We start from the raw sequence: 20,856 nt of genomic DNA, 5'->3' as shown, positions 1-20,856 counted from the left end.
TTAGACTTGTAGATGCAGTGCTCAGGGGCATGGTTTAGAGGTAGACTTGGCAGTGCCAGGTTAACGGTTGGACTCGATAACCTCAGACATCTTTTCCAACCTGAATAACTGTGTGAGTCTGTGATTCCATCACGATCTTCAGTATGACGCCAGTCCTTCATTTTATTGTGCACATGGCAACACTGCCAGCAAACTGGCTCCAGCAGCATTCACAGACAAATCTGCAAGTCTGACAGTGCCAGGCCTGATCTCTTTGCCCACAGCAGGGCAGGACTCCCCTGTCAGCGCCTGAAGGAAAGAAGGAAGCATCACAAAGCCAGGCACGGTGGGGGAAAAGGCTTTGTTGCATCAGCTTCACAAGGGGAACGGAATCCGGGCAGGCAGCCCCACCGCTGTGCCTGGAAGCTGTGCAGTGCCCGATCGCCCCTCTGTGATTCATCTCATCCATAAACCCACCATGCATGAACTTGGGAAGGAAAGCTCATGTTATAGCCTCGATCCTCACCTAATCTGTAAATAGAAAGACCACGTGGTAAAATAAACTTCACTGGGATGGACTTTCTCGATTCTGAAAAGCGGAATGGATTTCATCCTGAAAAAGGGGACCACGTCCTTCAGTGTGCCATGTTAGGTAAGTTTCAAAAACAGGATCAGGGCATTTTTAAATAGCTGCTCATTATTTAACATGAGCAGGTAGGTTACAGATGGGCCACAATTTTAATAGTATGGCTTTGGCACTTGGATATACTGCTTTTCCCTGCCTGACACAGGCTTCCTTCAGGCCTCTCCATGAATCACTTAACCTGTCTTAGGTTCTACATGCCTGGTCTGCTCCGACCAAAACCACGTTGCTCACAGTACATTGAGCTTTTTAATACATCATGTCTCAAAAGCTTCCAAGACCTGTAACAGAAGCTACGCATGCAAAGTTAGAAAAAAGCTGTAACCTAGGCACTCACTTGGCAAATACTAAAAATCGTCCTGGCTGCGTCCAGGATGGAGGACAACTTTTGAGATGAGAGCCTTTAAAGTGTACACCAACAGACAGTGAACCCAAGGTCTGGAAGGAAGGTTGTCACTTCTGTGGGACACAGTCGCTACCGCTGGCATTACATAAGGTAAGGGGGTTGGCAACCTGAATAAATAATTCCTGTTGAAGGAAGCAATGTGCAACTTCCCTGATTTCCCAAAGAAGAGCATACGAGCAATGCTTCCTACTAGAGTCATGCTAAGGGTAAAGCCGGAGAAGAATAATCACCCACGGGGAGGAGCCGGGGAAAGGAGAAGAATCTCTGTTGGTGCTGCTGACTATGATGAGGACAACAGTTGTGCAGAACTGGCTGACAGGGATATGGAAATGTTGGTAAATATAACAGTGATTCTCAACAGCTCATATTGTGTGTGAGTGTTGGAGTTGTCACTTTTGTATGTTGTATAGCTACATTTTCCAAGATTGACTGAAATTATCTAAAGCATGAAAATACATTCTTTTGTAGACTGATTTGGATAAGGGGTTTTTACACAGTGCTCTACAACTAAGTGGAAGATGCACTACTCTTAGTTTTAGAAAAGAATCAAACTATGGACACATTCAAGGAGTTTCTAAGACAGCAGTGCCGTGATACTATTCAAAACAATAGCCTGTGACTAAGATCTCTGCTGAGAACAGCTTTTAACATCAAACACCTCAAGCTATAATATTAATTCACACTGCAGTGAAGTAGTTGCCATGGAGTGGCCAAAACATAATTCACTGACTCTGATGGGCAACAAAATACAGAAAACATCTACTTTGTTTTCCAAATACTGGTGAGTCACTGTTTTATACATATTAGCCAAATTTCATTCCTCAGGAGGTAGAGCAAATTACTACTTAATTGTGACAAATGAGCAGACCATCAGACCCACTGATATAATGAATCAGTCTGCAAAGAAATTCTGCTTTGAGTCACAGAGCAGCACTGTTGTCCTGAATTATAAAGCACCATTTAAATAAGTTAACTAGTTCCTGCATTTATTTCTATTTTAAGACCTGCTACCTGATATTGTGCAACTCATTCTGTGAGCTTCTATATCTCTGCAAAAATGCAGCATTTTGTAGAACTTCACTTTTACACATATATTGGTTCTTTTCTTCCTCTAGTCATTTCTTGGGGGATTCCCAATTGGTATGCTATTCCATAGAGGTTTTGGCTACCAAAATAGAGATTAATACACTCAGCCATGTAAACAGGTCATTTTAGGTCTATCAGTAGCTCCTTAACAAACAAAATTAACATTTTACATCACTGTTTGTTGGAATTTGTCGTGTCGTACTCTGCAAACAAGCTAAGGGAGTTTATAGATCCTGCACCGATCTTTCCACCAGGGTAAGGCTCCTGAACCATACGGCATGTGCACAGGCCAGGCTCTCAAGTTAGTTGTACAAGAAAGCTGCTCGAGACCCTACCTTCTCAGACAGGTACTTTTTGTAAAGAAGCACATTCATCTGCACAAGCTCAGGTTTTTTTTGTTGCCTTTTTTTTTTTTTTCAAAAGATGCAAGATTGTACCTTGTTATCAAAGTCATTCCCTTATTTCCTAGTAAGTGCAATACTAGCATAAAAATATTTCTTTGCTTATTCATAACTGCCACATAGACAATCTGCTTTTCCACAGAATGGGCGGGATCCTGCCCTCTAGCCTCCTGCTCATACCACCACTATCTTCTGTTTGCTTGCTTTACCAGCTTAGTGGTTCGCCCAGGATGCCTATGGATTCTACCCTGGGCAACTAGGACGGGTCCACCAGGCAAACACGTCTAAAGGAAATCCAGGGTAAGCTGGCGTGTCAAAGTAAAGCCATAGGAACTTTGGAATAAACCTTTCCTGTTTACGCCTATTATGGGCAACATCACAACAACTCTAATGATTTTTTATGACTTTGGCCTAAAAGAGGAACAAGAGAATCCAGGCAGAGTAAACCAAAATTACATCCAAAGGGGTTTTGGCCATACGAGGAGTGCTGCATGTCCGGAATTTATTATGTATCTGAAAATCCAGGATAGAAATTGTTCGGTACTTTTCCCCCCATAAAAATTTGTTGTATTACATATCAACTTCAAAACAAGTATACTTTTTTTTAAGTATCGTAGGCTATTTCAATTCAGAAGTCAAGGCTTTAAAAATTCTAAACTAATCCAGTTAGTTGCTTGCCTGCAAGATGCACAACCCTTATCATGCTAATTACAAGTCAGATGGAGATAATAGAACAATACTGAATTATTAAGGTCTTACTGTACATCTCAGGCTGTTAATATCTATTAGATTACAGCTGCATTATACTGAGTGCTCATTTCAGCAGGAGATTAGAAAGTACATTTATAATGCTGGCTACCCTTTGGGTAGATCATGGTATTTACATACCATATGTCAGCATGGTATTACAGAATGATTTATGCTTTTTGCCTAGACCTTTCAGTAAACTGCAGCCAGCTCCAGTAAGCTACAAAGCTGAAACTCCATTTCAACCTTTGACAATGCAGCTCTCAGGAAGTACGTTCATTTTCAAAAAATAGTGAGAAAGCCCACCAGTGACTGGTACAATCAAACTTCATACAAAGCAGCATTTGACTTGCAAGAGGGGCATAAGACAAACAAGGGAGGTTTGCTCTGCTGTAAATGTTAACCAACTTAAATTTCATTGAGAAAAAAAGTGAATAGTGTTATCTCATTTTTTTTTCCCAAAAGAGAGCTGCCACCTATCCCCCAAAGCCATATTCTCTCTCCACTACCAACACTCAAGTACCCTGGTTCCCTCTCTAATATACAGAAGGCAAACAATGGATGAGAACAAGCAAGCTACTGATAGTTGTGCATTTCGTTATTTAAAAATGATTAGTTAAACGTGCTGTACATAGTGCCAGTAACATTTTAGCTCTATGTATGCAAGTACCTGAATGTGTGAACAAATTGATTCATCACTGAAAAAACTGAGTAGTGGAAGAAAACACATTGATTTAATACATTTGATATAACAGTTCTAAAGTGGCAGTGAAGAGCATTAGGATTTAACTGAAAATTATCCATTTAAAGCTGTATTGAAAGTCTTTGAATGTGAAAGATATTTACAGGTGATATGTCAAAAGTAAGCTCATTATGTACAATCACAGTTGCAACACTCCGACCAACAAAGAATGGTATAAAATTCTAAGTACCTGAAAATTATGTGTTATCCTTGTTTGTATGTATCTGTGTGCAGCAGAGTACCTTAAGTACATAAAACTGTTATACACCAAGAGATAAGCTTGATTATTATACCACCGGGTATATTAAGATTCACTCTTTCAGAGACTAGGAGCAGTATGGGTGGGAGAAAACTCAATGGAATGAGTTATCCCTCACCTTCAATCCCAACCATTTCGCCTTTTACTTTTTCTAAACCAGCTAAGCCTCTGATTATGTTTCATTAGGGAAGCTGGTTGTGACAGCAACAGGAAACTACGATCTTCTATTAGAAAGTAGATTTCCAGGATGATGATAGACAAAAGCAGCTGTCATGCATTACATCACCGTATCTGTCTGCCACTTTATCTGAAGGGTTTGTCCATTAGCTGCACACCAAAACCCAATTACATGTGGAATACAAATGGAAAAGCTAAGCAGAAGCGTCCCCCACTTCCTCTCCCATTAGGTTAACAAAGCAGACTCACTAAACCACAGGGACATAAGGGTTACTAAATGCTGCAGTACAGCACAAACCTAGGAGTATCAACCAAGTAAGTATTTAAGTGGAAGCAAGAACAGCATGAGATCGGAATACTTTTTCTGTCAGACACCTTGACAGGTCAACCAGGGATTCACGCCTCTCCTGAAAGCATCCCATTAGCAGGAGGGGCATTTGGTAGAGAATCGGTTTCAGGTGCTATCCTGCACTACTATCCTATCCCCTTACACACTAATGACAGAAGAGACTTCATAGAGGAAAGGAGTATACAGGAATGGCCTGAAAAATACAGACTTGCTTTTTTCAATGGCAAGCATAAGGACAGAGGTTGTGTCTTTTATGACAGCTCACTACTAACGTAGCTTGTGACAGACAACTGAAAGCTTATTATTAATGACTGGGGCAATTCCTTTGAGGCCAAAGGGCTCTTGACATCACAAATGGGAGGTGCTGGGGGAAGCAAAGCAGTGTATTTTGGCTTGAAAAGAAACTATAAAAGCCTTCAAAGCGACTTAAACATTGCCACCAGTAAACACACCTACTGTTGGTACAGCACTGGGCTGTTCTTTTCTTTCATAGAATGGCTTTCTCCTCGCTTCTGTTGTTGAACACAACACGGTTTCAAGAGCAAACCACACAGTGTTTGAAAATCTTCCTAACTTTTAGCTCATTTCTACAACATTCAGGCTGGTGATCAGACATGTATCTCAGCTTGACCAAGATTTATTTCCCCACATGTACAAATGAAAGAAGGGGTAGAAAAGCAGCACTGAAAAAAGGGGAAAAATAGCAAAAAAATAGGCAGGGTATAACCTTTCTATAATCTTTTTTTTTTTGACACGAGGAAAGCAGCTGTGCAACAATCCAAGAATTAACTCATAAGCAAACTTACACAAAACTGGCATGCAGAGACAACCTAATAAGCTTTACAGATACCAAGTTTAACCACCCAAAATTGAAAAATTCTTTGTTTCAGGTCATGAGAATAAACGCACACCAACAACAGATCCTGGACCACATACTGTCTGGACAAGTACTAGTCAGAGCATGTTTTCAACCTTCCAGGCCTGCATTTGAGCGGAAGAATCAAAGAAAAATCTCAGCTGAACTTAGAAGAGGAGCATAAATCACTCTTGCATCCAAGACAATTGTTTTGTTTCTTTAACTGCACAAATATTTCATATCATTTTAGGACATTGCTATATTGCTTAGAAACCCTCTTGAGCCTGGGAATATGAATTCCTCAACTAAAAAACAAGGGTAGTTTGTACAATGGAATTACAACAGCGTGAAAATTGAAACAGACTTTAACTGTAAAGTCTCTGCTTACCAGAAGTGAGAGACTGGTACATAGTAAGCCCTCTTTTATTTACTTGCTGCAGAAGCAAAGCATTCCCTCATTTCACCCACTCCTTGAGCCAATGACGCCCCCATTCCTTGGGGTGGTAGTTTCACTGACAGCTCCTCCTACAGCTATACAGAAGACAAGAACACTTTGTAATTATTACCTATAGTTCACACTTCAGGATTTATTCCCTCCATCTCCTAGAAAATACTGTGGTTTTTAACCTTCTAAATAAACTTTGTACATTATGTGTAACAGTTCTTCTCTCATCACCCTTCTCTCATCACATATTTCAAATTCTTGGATTTGCCTTAGCTAGGGATTCATGTGATGGTTTTCTCCTGAACAGTGAGGCTGAGAGCAAAACTAGGTCCCCTAGGTCCCTATCCTCTCCCCTTCCAGAAAAAAAAAGTTTGTTGTTTTTTGTTTGTTTTGTTTTTTAAACTACTGAGGGGAATGATCCTTGCATGCAGTGCTAATACAAGGGTCTCTCAACTTATCTGAGAATTTTCCAGCATTCTGTGTTATCCTCCTCTTTCCCCATCAGGCCAGTAAAATACACACACTGTTAACTGCTCTGTCACGTGCAAACAATTTAACAGGAAAATGCTCCCTACATGTCAGTAATTTTGCCCAACTCTCCTATTCCTCAGCTTGTGATGGACAATCCTATTTGATGCCAACTGGGAATATAAGCATCGCGCTGAACACCGCAGAAGCAGCAATAATCCAACAAGTCTACCCAACTTCAGACAACATGGTAATCTAAGACATAACATGGAAGGTCCGATTGCTTTTATTTTACATTAAAAGTTTCTTACATTCACCTGCACAGCTGAAATCTACTGAGCTGCCCTGCCTCACCCTGACACAAACTTGGTTTTAGGAAAAGTAAATTTTATTTGGAGTGAAAAGGAAGCACACGAATACCACAATAAAATGTATAGAAACAAAGTCATTGTCAAAAAATCAGGAGTAGGAATATGTAATTATGGGTTATTGCCAAAAAAAATCAGATTCTTTGTATTAAATCGTAATGGTTATAAATGAAAATCATTCTGGATTGTTTTACAACACTAATGAACCAAAATATGTCAATGTCATAAGGTGAATACTTATTTTTCCTACATCTAAGGCAAATACACGGAATATTCTTCATGTTATTTCTAAAGCATCTTCAATTTATAATTACAAAATTGTTTGTGCTTTGTTAGCTCTCCAGAGAAAGATCTTCTATTAGTTATGTAAAAAGGAATTTAAAAGGGCATCAAAATGTTAGACTTCTCACCAAATAAAAGCTCAGTTTGCTGAAACTGCAACAGCCTAACTATAAGTATACAGTTTCCTAAAACATGCACTTTGGAAGTAAAGAAGTGCAGTGATTTTAATATTAAAAAATAAAAAAAGTAACGTTATAAAACATTTAACTCAAAATCAAAACTGTTCTTTAATAATCGCAAATGAACTTTTTACAATATCAATTTTCTAACTTTCTGGGCACACTTTCCAGTAAACATTTGAGTGTCCTCTGTGAGTTACAAAGAGTAAGTTTCCTGTGCTATACAGCTAAAAAAGCTGGACATTCTTAACAACTTGGCATCACACCTTTTTTTAAAAAAACAGATCACGCAATAATTTAGACAGCATTTATAGCATTACAAAATCAGAATCCCTCTCTTTAATCACTCACAAGAGCAGCCATAAAGAATACAACAGCTTTAGGAATACAAATAATGAGGATGTAAAACTATCTGTGCAAAACTGCATTATTTTTACTGTCTAGAATTTCAGGGAAGTAACACCGCCAAAAGCAGAGAGAGGATAACAAAAGACAAACAGTCATGAAAGTAATGATACCTTAGATTTTCAAACAGGAATTACATTATGAAGTAAATATTAGGTATAGAAAAAAAATCTGATGGCACCTTGAACAACAAATGACAACAAATGTCCTTGAATTTGCAGCTGAATAAGAACAGACACGGTTTCATGTTAAAGTCTCTTTCAGGAGTAGCAATTGATTTAGGGGTATCAACTCTAGCATTTCTTTCCATGCAAAAAAAAAATCTATCTTTCCAACATCTTTGCTTTGCGGGCTACCAATGCATTTAAGAATGAGCAGTCTTTTGAGGAGTGTGCTTTCTTCCATGCATCTGAAATCTTTAAAACAGCTGGATCATTGATTCCCTGGATTTCCCTACTCCAATCCATTTAACTGCAGAAGAGAAAAACAAACTCTTATTATAAGTAATACAAAGCAAGATCAGACTTTATCTTAAGGTAAGATACAAACTTAAGACCTTAAATACTTAAGAAAATAAGTACTATAGTCTATGAAGAAAAATATTACACTATTAGTAGGGTAAGAAACGATAATTTTGTCTACTCTTCTTAAAGTAGGAATTCACAGGTAACTTAGAACCGTCTCAGGCTCACATTATAAAAAAAAAAAGTGTCTTCCAGATCATATGAAAAAAGACACAGAAACTGACAAAGAAGTGAAGGTCTGCCTCACCTCCTTCTCCCGGCTTTGGATGGAATCACAAGACCAGGTTTATTAGGAAACTTAAGAGCAATGAGCAATTGTTATCTTAGGACCTTTTTCTATATTTAACATCACATTAGCATACCAGTGGTCTCACTGACTTTATAATGGCAGCAGAACTAAACCCCTACTATACCCAATCCAAAAAACAGTTTCTTAAGCAATCTCTAAAAGTCTCAGTTGAAAACGAGCTACAGTGTAAGCCAAAGAAAGGATGCATATTAAAACAACAGCCAAACAGATAAATAAAAAGAAGTAAAACAGTAATTAAAAGTATCACCAGGTGCATCAGAATAACTGTAGATACAAACCGATTTTCGATATTTTGCATGTTCATTAAGGCAGAGTGCATGAGAGAGAAGTTTTATGGAGCTGAAAAAAATCTACTTTACTTACCAGGAACACCCAATTCCATTTCTATAAAGCGAACATAGTTTTGTGCATTTACAGGCAGCTCATCGAATGTCCTTGCATTTGATATGTCTGTATCCCATCCTGGGAGTGTCTCATACCGAACCTCTACTTTATTTAAGACTTCCTGGTTGGCTGAAAATCAAACAGAAACAGGATATATCCACAAAGTTTATATATTTTCTGCCACTAAACACAGCTATAAGCTTTTTGTTTTTTTTCTTATACGAACAGATTTTCTCAGAAGACAATACCAGCACCAAAGGTGCTAACTTGTACCTTTTTCTTAATATAAGTGGAGAAAATAAACCCAAGCAACTATCAGGACTTAGACTTTAGGAATTCTTGTACAGTTTGTGGTTTAAGCAAAATATATCTGTGTGACTGTGAGTACTTTTCAGGAAGTTTAATTCTTTAAAATATTGATTCTTTTTGCTATACAAATACCATGATCCAACCCTCCCTTTGTGAAGGAATTTGGATGATGTGAAATGAAAATTATGTACCAGCTGGTAAGTACTAGACAGGTAAAATATATTTTACAATTGCATTGGAGTGTTCTTTTTATTAAACGGAGTCATAGCACGTCAAGAGTACATAGCATGTACTGTTTATACATAATAAAATTGTCATGCCCACAGAGCCTTTGCCCCAAAACTCTGCAACAGACTTTTGTTTGTCTGCAGCCAGCTAAGCTCTTAAGGGCCTCAGCTATAGAATACTGCAAGGAAGGCAGTTTGCCGACACAGTATACAACATTACCAGCCCTCTTCCTACGGCAGAGCCTGAAGCATTTACCTTGATCAGACATAGAATGAGTATCATCCTATATTAAAGACAGTTTTTAGTGTCTACCATGACAGTCAACAGCACAGGGGTCAGATTTTGTCTATCAGGTCAGCTCTGTGACCTGAAGGTGGAGTCACACGTGATGTACGAACAGTAGCTGTTCCAGTTACTTCTCAGAATAGAAGCAATGACTCTATTCTATTTTGCCCTTTATTTAATAACCTGCTATAATGATGTCCATCAATTCTGAATCCTGTGATGATCTCAAGCACTGGAAGAATACATTGCTCTGGAATCGAATCATTCCATTAATTTTCTGAACATTAATCTTGGAATGACATTGGGCAGCAAAACAAAAACCTTAAACCCAAAGACAGTAAAAATATTTCAACAAAAAATGGAGGCTACTGGGCATTCTCGCCTTCCTGAAGACAACGGTGTTTTACCAAAGGCATTGTAATTAATGTTACATAGGCTCCATGTCTCAGATACCCAATCAAGTCACTGCTGCAAAGACAGAAGACATCCAGTTCATCTGGGAAGGTGTCTGAGGTACAAAAGGCACAATAAAGGTGCAAATAGAGATCATAGCTAATCCTCCCGAGTGTGTGTTTAGCCAACAAGCTCAGGCTCAGCACATTGAACTATTTGTCCTGGTGCAGGTAAGAGCTCAACAGTAGGGATGTCATAAACACAGCCTTTATGAGCTAGACATTTTGAGTACGGGTGAAAGAGGGCTATGTTCTACTGACTTTGGAGCCAACAACAGTGAAGAAGTGCACAATTTTTGGACCAAGGTGTTTACAGGTTAAGGCAAATGGTTCTGAATCAATACTTGCTGTAATAAGGTCAGCCCTGACAAGCAGGCAGGAATATTAAGAATGTTGGGTTGCAGAAGCCAAGAACAAGCACTTTCTTTTATGTCACCAGTAGTAACAACTGAGCTGCTGTCTGCTGCTCAGGTAAATTATAAAATACCTATATTCAGAGTGCAAAACCACAAACTAATTTCCAGACATTGCAGATGATCCAGAATAAGATGTCAGTCTTCCTCTAAGGAACACACAGTGACCAAACACCTAACCTTGAAAGTCTACAGACATCTTGGTTTTACTCTGAAGCCCCTCTAATGATGATAACTGGGAGAAAGCTGAAAGCACTTAGAACTGAATAGTCTAATCTTGCCTACAGACTTCCATTACTCTTTGTTCAATTCCTTACTTCCCCGAAAAAAAGGTAGAAAAAGATGTGAAATTTCCTGATGTTTCACACGATTCTCTCATCTTGCTCCAGCAGGTGTGTTAACAGAAGATATGTGGTAAAGATAAGCCATAAAGTGAGCTCCCTGTAGGAACAGATACAGTAACCATCTAGATTTCTCTGAGCTCTTCCCTGAGGGGATTTATCTTTCAGGCTCTCTGAAACATCGCTTATTAAGAGCTGAATTGGATAATGGAGAGAGCAGATATAATGACATCTGGTAGTCTGGTACTAGAATTTAGAGAAAGAGGGGTGTGATATTACTTCCAACTCAAAAAGAATAGCTGGAATTTGGGATCTCGGCATCAAAGTAAATGATCTCAGCTTACAAGACTTCCAGAAACCGAACAAACAGTTACACTGGTCAGACCAAAGATCCGTCTACTACAGTGTCCTGGCTCTGTAATCAACACTAAATGCCCAGGAAAAGAGCACAAGGAAAAAAAAAAAGGCAGGCATGAAGTAAAGTTTCTCAGAAATACTCTTGCAACCTTCTAAGAACCTGTGGTTTCAGTCTCCTGAGCAAGAGGTTGTATCTTTCCATCTTTCTTCCATGAGCACATGAGAATGAAGTGGCCAGCTCCACAGCAAAAGACTAAAGCCTCAGTGTTACCACCTGAGGTGAGCTGTAAATTTACAAAGCATGTTTAGCTCTTTCTTACCAGATTATGAAGTGTCCACAGAAAACTAAGCTGAAGAACTGAGCAAGATTCCTATGATTCTCAGATGCAGCAAGAAAAAGAAACAATATATGAAATATGGCATGATTTTCCTGAGATGCTGCGTACTCTGCGTGCTTCTAATTTACAGACAGTCATTTCAGAAGAAGGGTAAGTCAATAACATCTCCAAGAAAGTGGGAGGTAGGGAAGGAACAGGGAGAGAAACAGCCTGCTAGTGAAAAGGTTCCCAGTCTAGAATTTTTTTAAATTAAATTCAAATAGTTAAAGTGGCAAGTTAAGAAATAAACACCTCTCTAAGAGCCTGCAAAACAAAGGGTAAAGGAAGTTTCCTTTTGCTTTTTTATGACAGGGGCAGGGATAACAAGTAGCCTGCAGTGTATGTGCTGAAAACACAGCCAAATGTTGAGAAGCACAGCAAAGAGATGTGGAACACACTGAGGCACTGTGAGAGATAGCATCTTCCAGTTTAATAGATCAGCTCAAACTCCTTCCTGCCACTTATGGAAGACAATGTATCAACAGCAAAGACAACAGCTTCTACTACATTTCTACCAGGATTCTTAACAGTTAATAAATAAAAATATTATTAGGCAGCTGAGCCAGGTTGTGCTGCAATGACCAAAGGTCAGCTTCCTTTTACCTGGGCACATTAAGGGAGCAAAGTCTGTCCTCAGGAGCCTTAACAAGATTCTGGTCCCATTTGGGATGCAATGAGTGGGGAAAAAAAATAAATCACTCAGTTAAGTTTTAGCACTGGGAAACACGGACACCTATTTACATCATCTTTAATGATGGACTACCAGAGGATGTCTCCCTGGCTTGAGCACAAGACAGTGCAAACAACCCTCAGGTTAGACGACAGGGCTACAAAGTACTTGCTGAGTAGTCCTCAGTTCAAACATGCATTGTTCATTATGTTCAAAGGGTATTTAAAGTACACAGATGTCCTTAGTATTTTGAAAAGGATATCAAACAAGCAATACTTGAGTTTTAAAAGTAGAAAAGCACTCCTTGGTTTAGTGCAAATGAGCACTAAACTTCCTGAATAACAGTGCATGCCACATTACTCAACATGCATTCACACTGTAGCTGACGCTTTAGCTTGAAGATACTGGAGGGTTAATCAATCCGAGAATTCCCCCAAGCACGTGGAAAAAGAGAGTTACAAATTTCTCCCAACAGACCTGCTAATTTCAATGACTACTGACAGATCACACTTATACCTTTGTACATAATTACATCTGAATACTCCATAAACCCTGATGTGAGTTGTATTTGATTACTACATTTGATATCACCCACAAAAAATTCTCTGCTGATGCTATCATATAAAACATCATAACCTGTGACCAGCCTCAAACCCTGAGGTAGTAAGTGGAATGAAAACATGTCTATGTGCACATCAGAAAATCAAAAAGCCCAATCCTTAGTACTCGATGTTTTTTTTTTTTTTCTCCCCGGAGTATCTCTACAACAAACTGAAAAAGACGTGTTACCCGTGAAAACAGTACTTTGAATACTTCAACTGCCAGATACATTTTGACCACTGTCCTCCTTAGAGAGGAGCTATAGTTTCCATCACGCTAAGCTGATGTACGTTGGTCCTGCATTAAAAGATACAGTCTTGCTTTCTCCTATGTCAACTGCTCATTTCCTCCCTGCACCTTCTCCCCCCTCTTTTCCATGGTGCAGGTGTGTCTGGCATTTGGCTGCTCTGTGATCCGTTAAAGGGAACTGAATTGTTAGAAAAATAACACAAACACAGAGAAGTCTGGCTTTTCAAGCGCATTAGTTTCCTCATCTGGTTCACTGCACACCTAAATGAAGACGTGTCCCGCAAGAAAATGTGATGAACACAGTACTGAGAATAAGACACTGGCTATAGAGTACAAAACGAGAGCTTCGGATTTAGCTTGAAGGTAATGCATGCTGTATTAAAATAAAGGGATAAAGCAGATAACATTTACATTTAAGGAGTCAAGCTTTAGATAGCATTTTGCACCTTTCTAGTAAACAAATGACACTGGGGTACAGGTACAGGTGTGGCACAGAGTGCATCTCAGAAGACATTAATGGCTTGGTGCTGAAGTGACAAATTCCTGTCATACATTTTACAAGAAAAATTCAAATGGATTTAAGTATCAGATTACACTTCACCAAAATTTAAAATTGTTAAACAAGTAGTCTTACCAGGAAAATGAGGTATGATTTCACCATCTAGTTTGTATGCAACACCAACTTTGATTTCTGGAAATACATCCAAGATATCCAATTTGGTAAGAGCCAATCTGTAAAGAAACATTATTCCGTTTAAACATGTTTTTAACAACTCAACTTTGATCATATTTTAAAGATACAGGAAAAAAATGATTCCTGCACTTTGCATATACTACAATTAATCATCTTTCCTTAGAGAAATAGCCTCTATGACACTGTTCCATTTATTTTGTGACAAAAAAAAAAAAACAGCCTTTTTGTTGTGTACTTAGATCTAATACTAAAAAAGGGCAAAATTCAAACGACAAGTATTCTTCAATTAAAATAATTGGTTTATAGTTTTAAGTGGTAGAATTTTAACTGGACAGAGTGCTGCCAAGATACTTTATGCCCATTCATTTGACGTGGTTACATAGCATGATGCCTGTTGCTGTCTGTTCTTGTCCTCTGCCAAATGTTTCTGTCCTTATAGAGAAGACAACGAAATAAGGAAGTACTGTCTCTGTAAATATCCAGTTTCATAACCAAAGCATACTATTTTAAATGCAAAGCACAAGGGACAAGAAAAGCAGGACAATTTAAGTAAAGCATGTGTTTATACAAGTTGATCTACCAGAATTTTATACCAATTTTGTTTCACATACCCATTTTTCATTTTAATGAAAATCCCAAGTTGTATACATGTTTTCTACACTTACACACACTGCTAAAGATACCAATAGGTTCCATCTGTCTTTCTTTGAAAATTAACTAAGAACCCCACAAACTATAATATATTTTAAGGCCCTTGTGGTGCATTTGATTTGGTTTGGTAGGATGGCAAAGAGAATAGCACAGCTTGAAGAATCAAATACTATGAGATGTAAGCACTTCTACAATATAATAGAAAAAAATTGATATGAAAACATATGATACAAAAACATTTACTACTGAGAAAAATAAGGGATAGTTAATTTATGAAAATATCAAAACAATAAATCAGTACTAACAGTCTGAATGTTGCTTACTACTACATATGTAATTTAATCTGTAGCGTATCATGATTCTATGTCAAGTTGCCAGCAAAGCTGAGAAAATAACTTACGCAGTAAATCCATTAATCATGTAGGCATATCGGAGTAGCACAAGGTCCAGCCAGCCACATCTTCTCTTTCTACCAGTGGTAACACCATACTCTTTACCTCGCATTTGCAGCAATTCTCCAATTTCCTAGCAAAGAATAGTACTATCATGTGAGCCTTTTTTCATTTGCATTAAGTACACATCTGCATCATGTATTTTAACACCATTTTACAATACTGTTAATTACTTTAAAACTTCTTCCCCCTATTTTTCACAACATTGTCTATAGAGATGAAAACAGAAAAACAAAATTCTATTTCCAGTTCAAGAGAATGCTACCTGAGCAAGTCTCTCAAAATTTGTTCCTGCTTTAGCCTTCTATTCCACAGGGAGATCTGAGAAGCTGATAATCAGATTTGGCAGTCCTGTAAACTCAGTTTAAAATGACAGAATCGTTGTATGGTTTGGGTTGGAAGCTCATCCAATTCCAACCCCCTGCTATGGGCCAGGACTTCTCCCACCAGACCAGGCTGCCCAAAGCCCCATCCAGCCTGGCCTTGAACACCTCCAGGGATGGGGCACCCACAGCTTCTCTGGGCAGCCTGTGCCAGGGCCTCACCACCCTCACAGTGAAGAAACTTCGGAGACTGGACTCCTTCTTTGATAATATTCTCAAAAAACACAGCTCATTGCCTGAACACTTTCTGCTATGTCCAGAAACTGAACAAAGCTATGATACGTTTTTTTTGCAATTAAGGCTACTCTTATACCACAAATAACATGGAAATTACTTTACTTGCTGGTGGAGACGTGTAGGAATCTTAGCCATGATGACAATGAGCAGGAATAAACAAATAATATGATCGGAAGAATGAGATATCACAACACATTGTCTTCTACTCGCATTTAACCAGCCGTACTTAATTTAACGTAAGACAAACACACCAAGTTATTTCACCCAGTTACAGGTCACACCTAGGGCAGATAATGCTCACATTATTTTGTTCTGTAGGAAAGGCACCAATTCCAACTCTAGTTGTATATGCTTTCACAACTCCGTACACTTCCCCGACGTTCTGTGGTGGCATGCCCAGACCTGTGCAAACACCACCAACTGTGCAGTTTGATGAAGTCACGAAAGGATACGTGCCTATGAAGAAAAAATGGGGGGAAGGGGATGTGTTAAAATCACTTTTTAAAAACAGCTTTAAAAACTACTAAAAAAAAAAATCTAACCTGGTAAGGATCACTACTAAATTGCACTTACCTAGATATTATAACACTAAAAACCAAAACCAACTACACAATAATTGTATTTTGAGGTAACAGATTTAATAAGCTCCTAGATCTTACGTACAATGTCTGATCCTTCTTTACTAAATCAATAGAAATCTTACCACTTCACCTGCAAAACTTGACGACGTAACAATTCCAAATGACCATACCAGTCAAGAATTTGAATGAGACACCAGGAAACCATACCTCATATTATACAAAATACATTCACTGACAGAACAATATAAAAATTTGGAGTGAGACCCTTAAGAAAATTATATTGGGAAATTAGAAAATATGGATTTAGCATTTTCTATTTTTGGAGGAAAAATAATGAGTTCTACAAACTGGTCAATATAATATAACAATAAGAAATCACAAAGAAATGTCAATGTAGACGTTTAGAAAATAATTTTGGAAAATGTAGAATTTTGCTTACCAAATTAATTGAAAAAATTGATTGCCACAACTGAAGTTCAAAAAAAATTAACAAAAGACACACATAAAAAAAAAAAAACACACACACACCACAAATTCTACAATATAACCTAGTTCACCAATTATGAGAGTTTGTCTCTGGTTAAATATTCAGCCCTCACTTAAAGAGCAGCCTGGACATCAAAGATAGCTGAACTTCCTATAAAATCTTTAACAGTTTTGCACCTTTTTTTTTTTGTTAAACAATGGAAGATGAAACAGTATACTAATCTTTAGTTGATTTGAATCGAACAAATGTTTCAGCCACACAGTAACTACAAGTGAGAGTTTTCCACCTTGTGCTTCATATTTTTATTTTTTGGTGTAGGAGTCAAGAGATGGGTAAGAGAGTGACAGCCAAGACAAAAATACAGCAGGACAGAAAATGGAAGCAATTAAAGACTGTTCAGTGAGATTTTGCAGACTTGGCAAAGTTATCTATGGCTTTTTTGCTTAACTCAAATCTCTAGAGAAAGACACAGGTTTACCTGTGTAACATGTTACATATGTAAGTGCCGTTTGCAAGCACTAAGTCCTTATCATCTTTGTGACAGCACAGCTGAGTTTCTCTTCAGTAGCAGGTAGTATAGCTAGGGGATGTCACAAATGCAGTCAATGAGATAGCTCTTACTTATTTTCAGCTCCCCGCAAGGTAAACTGACAGTGGTTTACCCTCATTCACTATTTAAAAAGACAGAAAACCAGATGCACAGTCAGGGAGATGTGTACAAGCCTCGTTACACACTCTAGAGAAGCAGCACGGAATGCAAGACTTAACCATCTTCAGTGCCCACAGACACACACACTAATAAAATTTACTTCTGCATCAGAACAGAAGTTATATGTATCTGCAACAAGGCACAGAAAATAGCCTCTTTCAGAACACTGAATCAAATTTGGTATTGTCAAATCTTTTGAACAGGACTTGCCTGTTGTCAACCTAAGTGTCCAACCAGCTTACAGTATCTACCTAAAAGAGAACAGATTTTTCTATCAATCCGTTCCTCACAGCATGGGCAGGAAAAAAAATCTAAGTGACACAGAGATCTGTCAATATTACAGACATACCTGATGATTTTCAGACATGATCTGCATTTCCTGTGCTTATATGAAAACCAAAATTCTTCTTAAAAAAAAAAAAAAAAACACTAGAGTTTATTGCAAATACCTGTTTTGCATCAAACACTTTCCTGTAAAAGCCTATTTGAAGGCTTCTTTCTTCTGACTTTCTAAAAACGGAACTTTCTTCCAGTATTCAGATTATCATGGGAAAACTTTGTGCTTACATTTGTAAGGGCTATTCTTAGATAAATCTTCCTCTTAAAGTATAAAAAAGATTTTCAAACTTGTTTTGTTTGAAAATGCCCAATATCAGAACTCCAATCAGTTGAACACAGAGCCCATGCCAATTTTATACTCATTTGACATTACTGCTTACAGGCTTTTATCTCAGGCATAAGCATCTTTGTAAGAAGAAAAATGATGCAGTTGCACGCTAGTGAGACTGAACAAAAATGTGACAAAATGCAGGAGCCTATAATATAGGTTGTTTATGCCTACATAAAGGTAGAATAATGTCTGTCCTTACAATATGGTAACAAATACAGTAATCTCACAATACAAAAGGTGTTTCTATCAAGAAGCTTCTCATTCTATTAGCAAAATTACAGTGCTAATTACCACTTATAATTTCAAATTGTTTGGGATAACCTTTTCAGTCTTACCCCAGCAACAATCCAGATTCCTGGTTTGTTCTTTGAGTTGTAAATCAGTGAAACATTGTTAAACAGAGTTGAAAAATGCAGTATGACTCTTCAAAAGTCAGTAAGTATTTTGTGCATATACTTTGCCTCTCTCCTATGGAGTATTAAAAAGCTTTCCACCCTCCTTCTCAAGTCTTTTCCCAAGATGTATACAACTGTGAGCTACTCCACGTGAAATTTGTATACACTGAAGTAATAGTTCCACTCTATTTAAGAAAAGAAATTTAATCGCCTAATCCTTACTGTCATTCAAAAGCTTGATCTTGGGAGAATCTTAAGCTTTTTGAAAGTATGTAGTTAAAAACATTACTTTTTCCTCTAATTATTTGCTAATTATAGATGGTACTGTTCTTCCAGAATAGAAAACAATTCTTCCGTAAGAACAGCTATGCACAGAAGAGCTTATATTGAATTCTTTCACAATATAAATATATACCAACCTGTGTCTCATTAAGGTTAAACCTACCAAAATCTATGTCCAGCAGTGCTGCATTTGCACCTTCTACTAAGATCTTCTTTGGTGGTCCATGTAAAGCTTCATACATGAAATAGACACCATCTCTTACCATTGGTTTTATTTTTTCCATGTAGGCCTAAATAATAGAAGAGTAGCTTATAGCACAATTTCATTATAGTAAAGCTAGCCAGAGCGCAAGTGCTCATATTCACGCTATTAATCCTTTTGAAAAGTAAAAGCAAATGTAAAGAAATGCTAAATAAATATGCCATAATATATGAACAAGGGAAGGAAGAACATCATACTCAGATTTACATAGTACATATGCAACAGAAACTAATTTTTAGGTCTACATATTGATAGAAATACTGCAATTCAGCATGTGTAACAGATATCATTTAATGTGAACCAAGCAGAAGTTCTAAGAACTCCCACATACTCCATTCTAGAATTGGCAAGCTGAGTAAAGCAGCAACTAAAGATACGAGAAGTATGATTTCTTTGGCCTGATTTTCTGAAAGAATTAAAAATATATAACTGTGCACACCCTCCTCTGTTCCACATATACTCCACTTTTTTTTTTAACCCATTTGTCAAATTTGATCAAGGTTTTCTAAGGGGTAAAAAAAGAAGTCTCAGACAACTAAACTTCTATAAAACAAAAAAGAAAAAATAAAGGCTGAATAAGGGTAAGATATATAAGAATACAGCTGCACTGTGAAATTGTACTGCTAGGCATAAGGGAATCAACACTAGAGAGAATCCTCACAAGTGTAACCCAGTTGCTGGGGGGGTGAGGGATCAAATTAAATTTCATATTTAACCACAAGAACAGTTTGCTGGCAATCAGGCTTCATTACTTCTGCTGCTATCAACTTACAGTCCAACTACATGCAAAAAAATGTTTTTTCCTTAAGGCTTTATTGCTCAGAATAGTAATTTACTTCAGTTCTTAAGGTTCTAACACGAGGAAATCATATTCTGCATTACAACGAAGACATGCCTTCCCCAACTACAATCTTGATGTTTTTGTTGTGTTTTTTTCTAGCTAGTATAAGTCAGAAATAATTCTCCTTATGTAAGTTCTTAAAGTCTACAGTAGTTCTCTTGAAACCAAGTTTTTAAATACTGCATAAAGAGGCTAAGGTGTTTTAAGGATGCTAGCAGACTTTTTAAATTGATACATATCCATTTCCCATGTTATATATTAAGTTCCCACTCCTCACAGAAGTATGAGAGTCAACCACCTTGAGATTTACATATCAGTAACCCTACACAGTGATTACATCATTTAACAAACAGAAGCAGGCTTACCTTGAGCTTTTTCAATTCCCCTTCAATATCTATCTCTAAGGTAGGATATATCGCTTTGTACTGATTGGCTAACACTTTAAACCTGGAAGACAAAAATTCATTAAGGTTTGTTTTATTTGTTTTCTTTCTCTCTCCTCCACCAACCTTACAATCTACTGATAATGTATTTACAATTATTTGCAATTAAATAATTTTAAGGAGACTGAGAAATCAAAAAAATTTAACAGCAACCAGCTGTAACTGTTTCCACAGGGACACACCCAGATATTGAAAACTATGCTCAAAACTTGCATTAAAGGACAAAAATTACCTCTCAGAAAACTCATCAAAATCAGAAACAAGATCACACATCCTGAGTCCACTTCGTGCAGCTTTTGAAGAATATACTGGACCAATTCCTTTTTTGGTAGTTCCCAAACTTTAAAAAGATAATAGCAGGAGTTATTCTTGATATACAACTAAGGTGTTTTTTTTTTTTTTTAAAGCTAATACATTCTTACCATAAAGTGAAATGCTGTTATTGCAAACCTTCTTTTAAACATTCAAATACAAGATA

At 37.6% G+C, this 20,856-nt stretch overlaps 1 protein-coding gene across 2 annotated transcripts in view; it reads right to left on the bottom strand.

Moving 5' to 3' along the window:
• Window positions 1–6,924: 6,924 nt before the first annotated feature.
• ADSS2 (adenylosuccinate synthase 2) overlaps window positions 6,925–20,856 on the bottom strand; it is a 36,528-nt gene continuing 22,596 nt past the window's right edge. For both annotated transcript variants that reach the window (XM_080586727.1, XM_080586728.1), the window contains exons 6-13: window positions 20,611–20,718; window positions 20,301–20,382; window positions 18,996–19,122; window positions 16,010–16,164; window positions 15,037–15,161; window positions 13,926–14,023; window positions 8,990–9,139; window positions 6,925–8,263 (exon numbers count right to left, since the gene is read on the bottom strand). In XM_080586727.1, the coding sequence (XP_080442853.1) occupies window positions 8,211–8,263; window positions 8,990–9,139; window positions 13,926–14,023; window positions 15,037–15,161; window positions 16,010–16,164; window positions 18,996–19,122; window positions 20,301–20,382; window positions 20,611–20,718 (898 nt within the window). In that variant the 3' untranslated portion in view covers window positions 6,925–8,210. The remainder of the gene's footprint in view (window positions 8,264–8,989; window positions 9,140–13,925; window positions 14,024–15,036; window positions 15,162–16,009; window positions 16,165–18,995; window positions 19,123–20,300; window positions 20,383–20,610; window positions 20,719–20,856) is intronic.

This window comes from Anser brachyrhynchus (genome assembly GCF_964034855.1).
Source record: "Anser brachyrhynchus genome assembly, chromosome: 3".
Taxonomy (NCBI): Eukaryota; Metazoa; Chordata; class Aves; order Anseriformes; family Anatidae; genus Anser; species Anser brachyrhynchus.
This window is presented reverse-complemented; position numbering and strand designations above follow the sequence as displayed.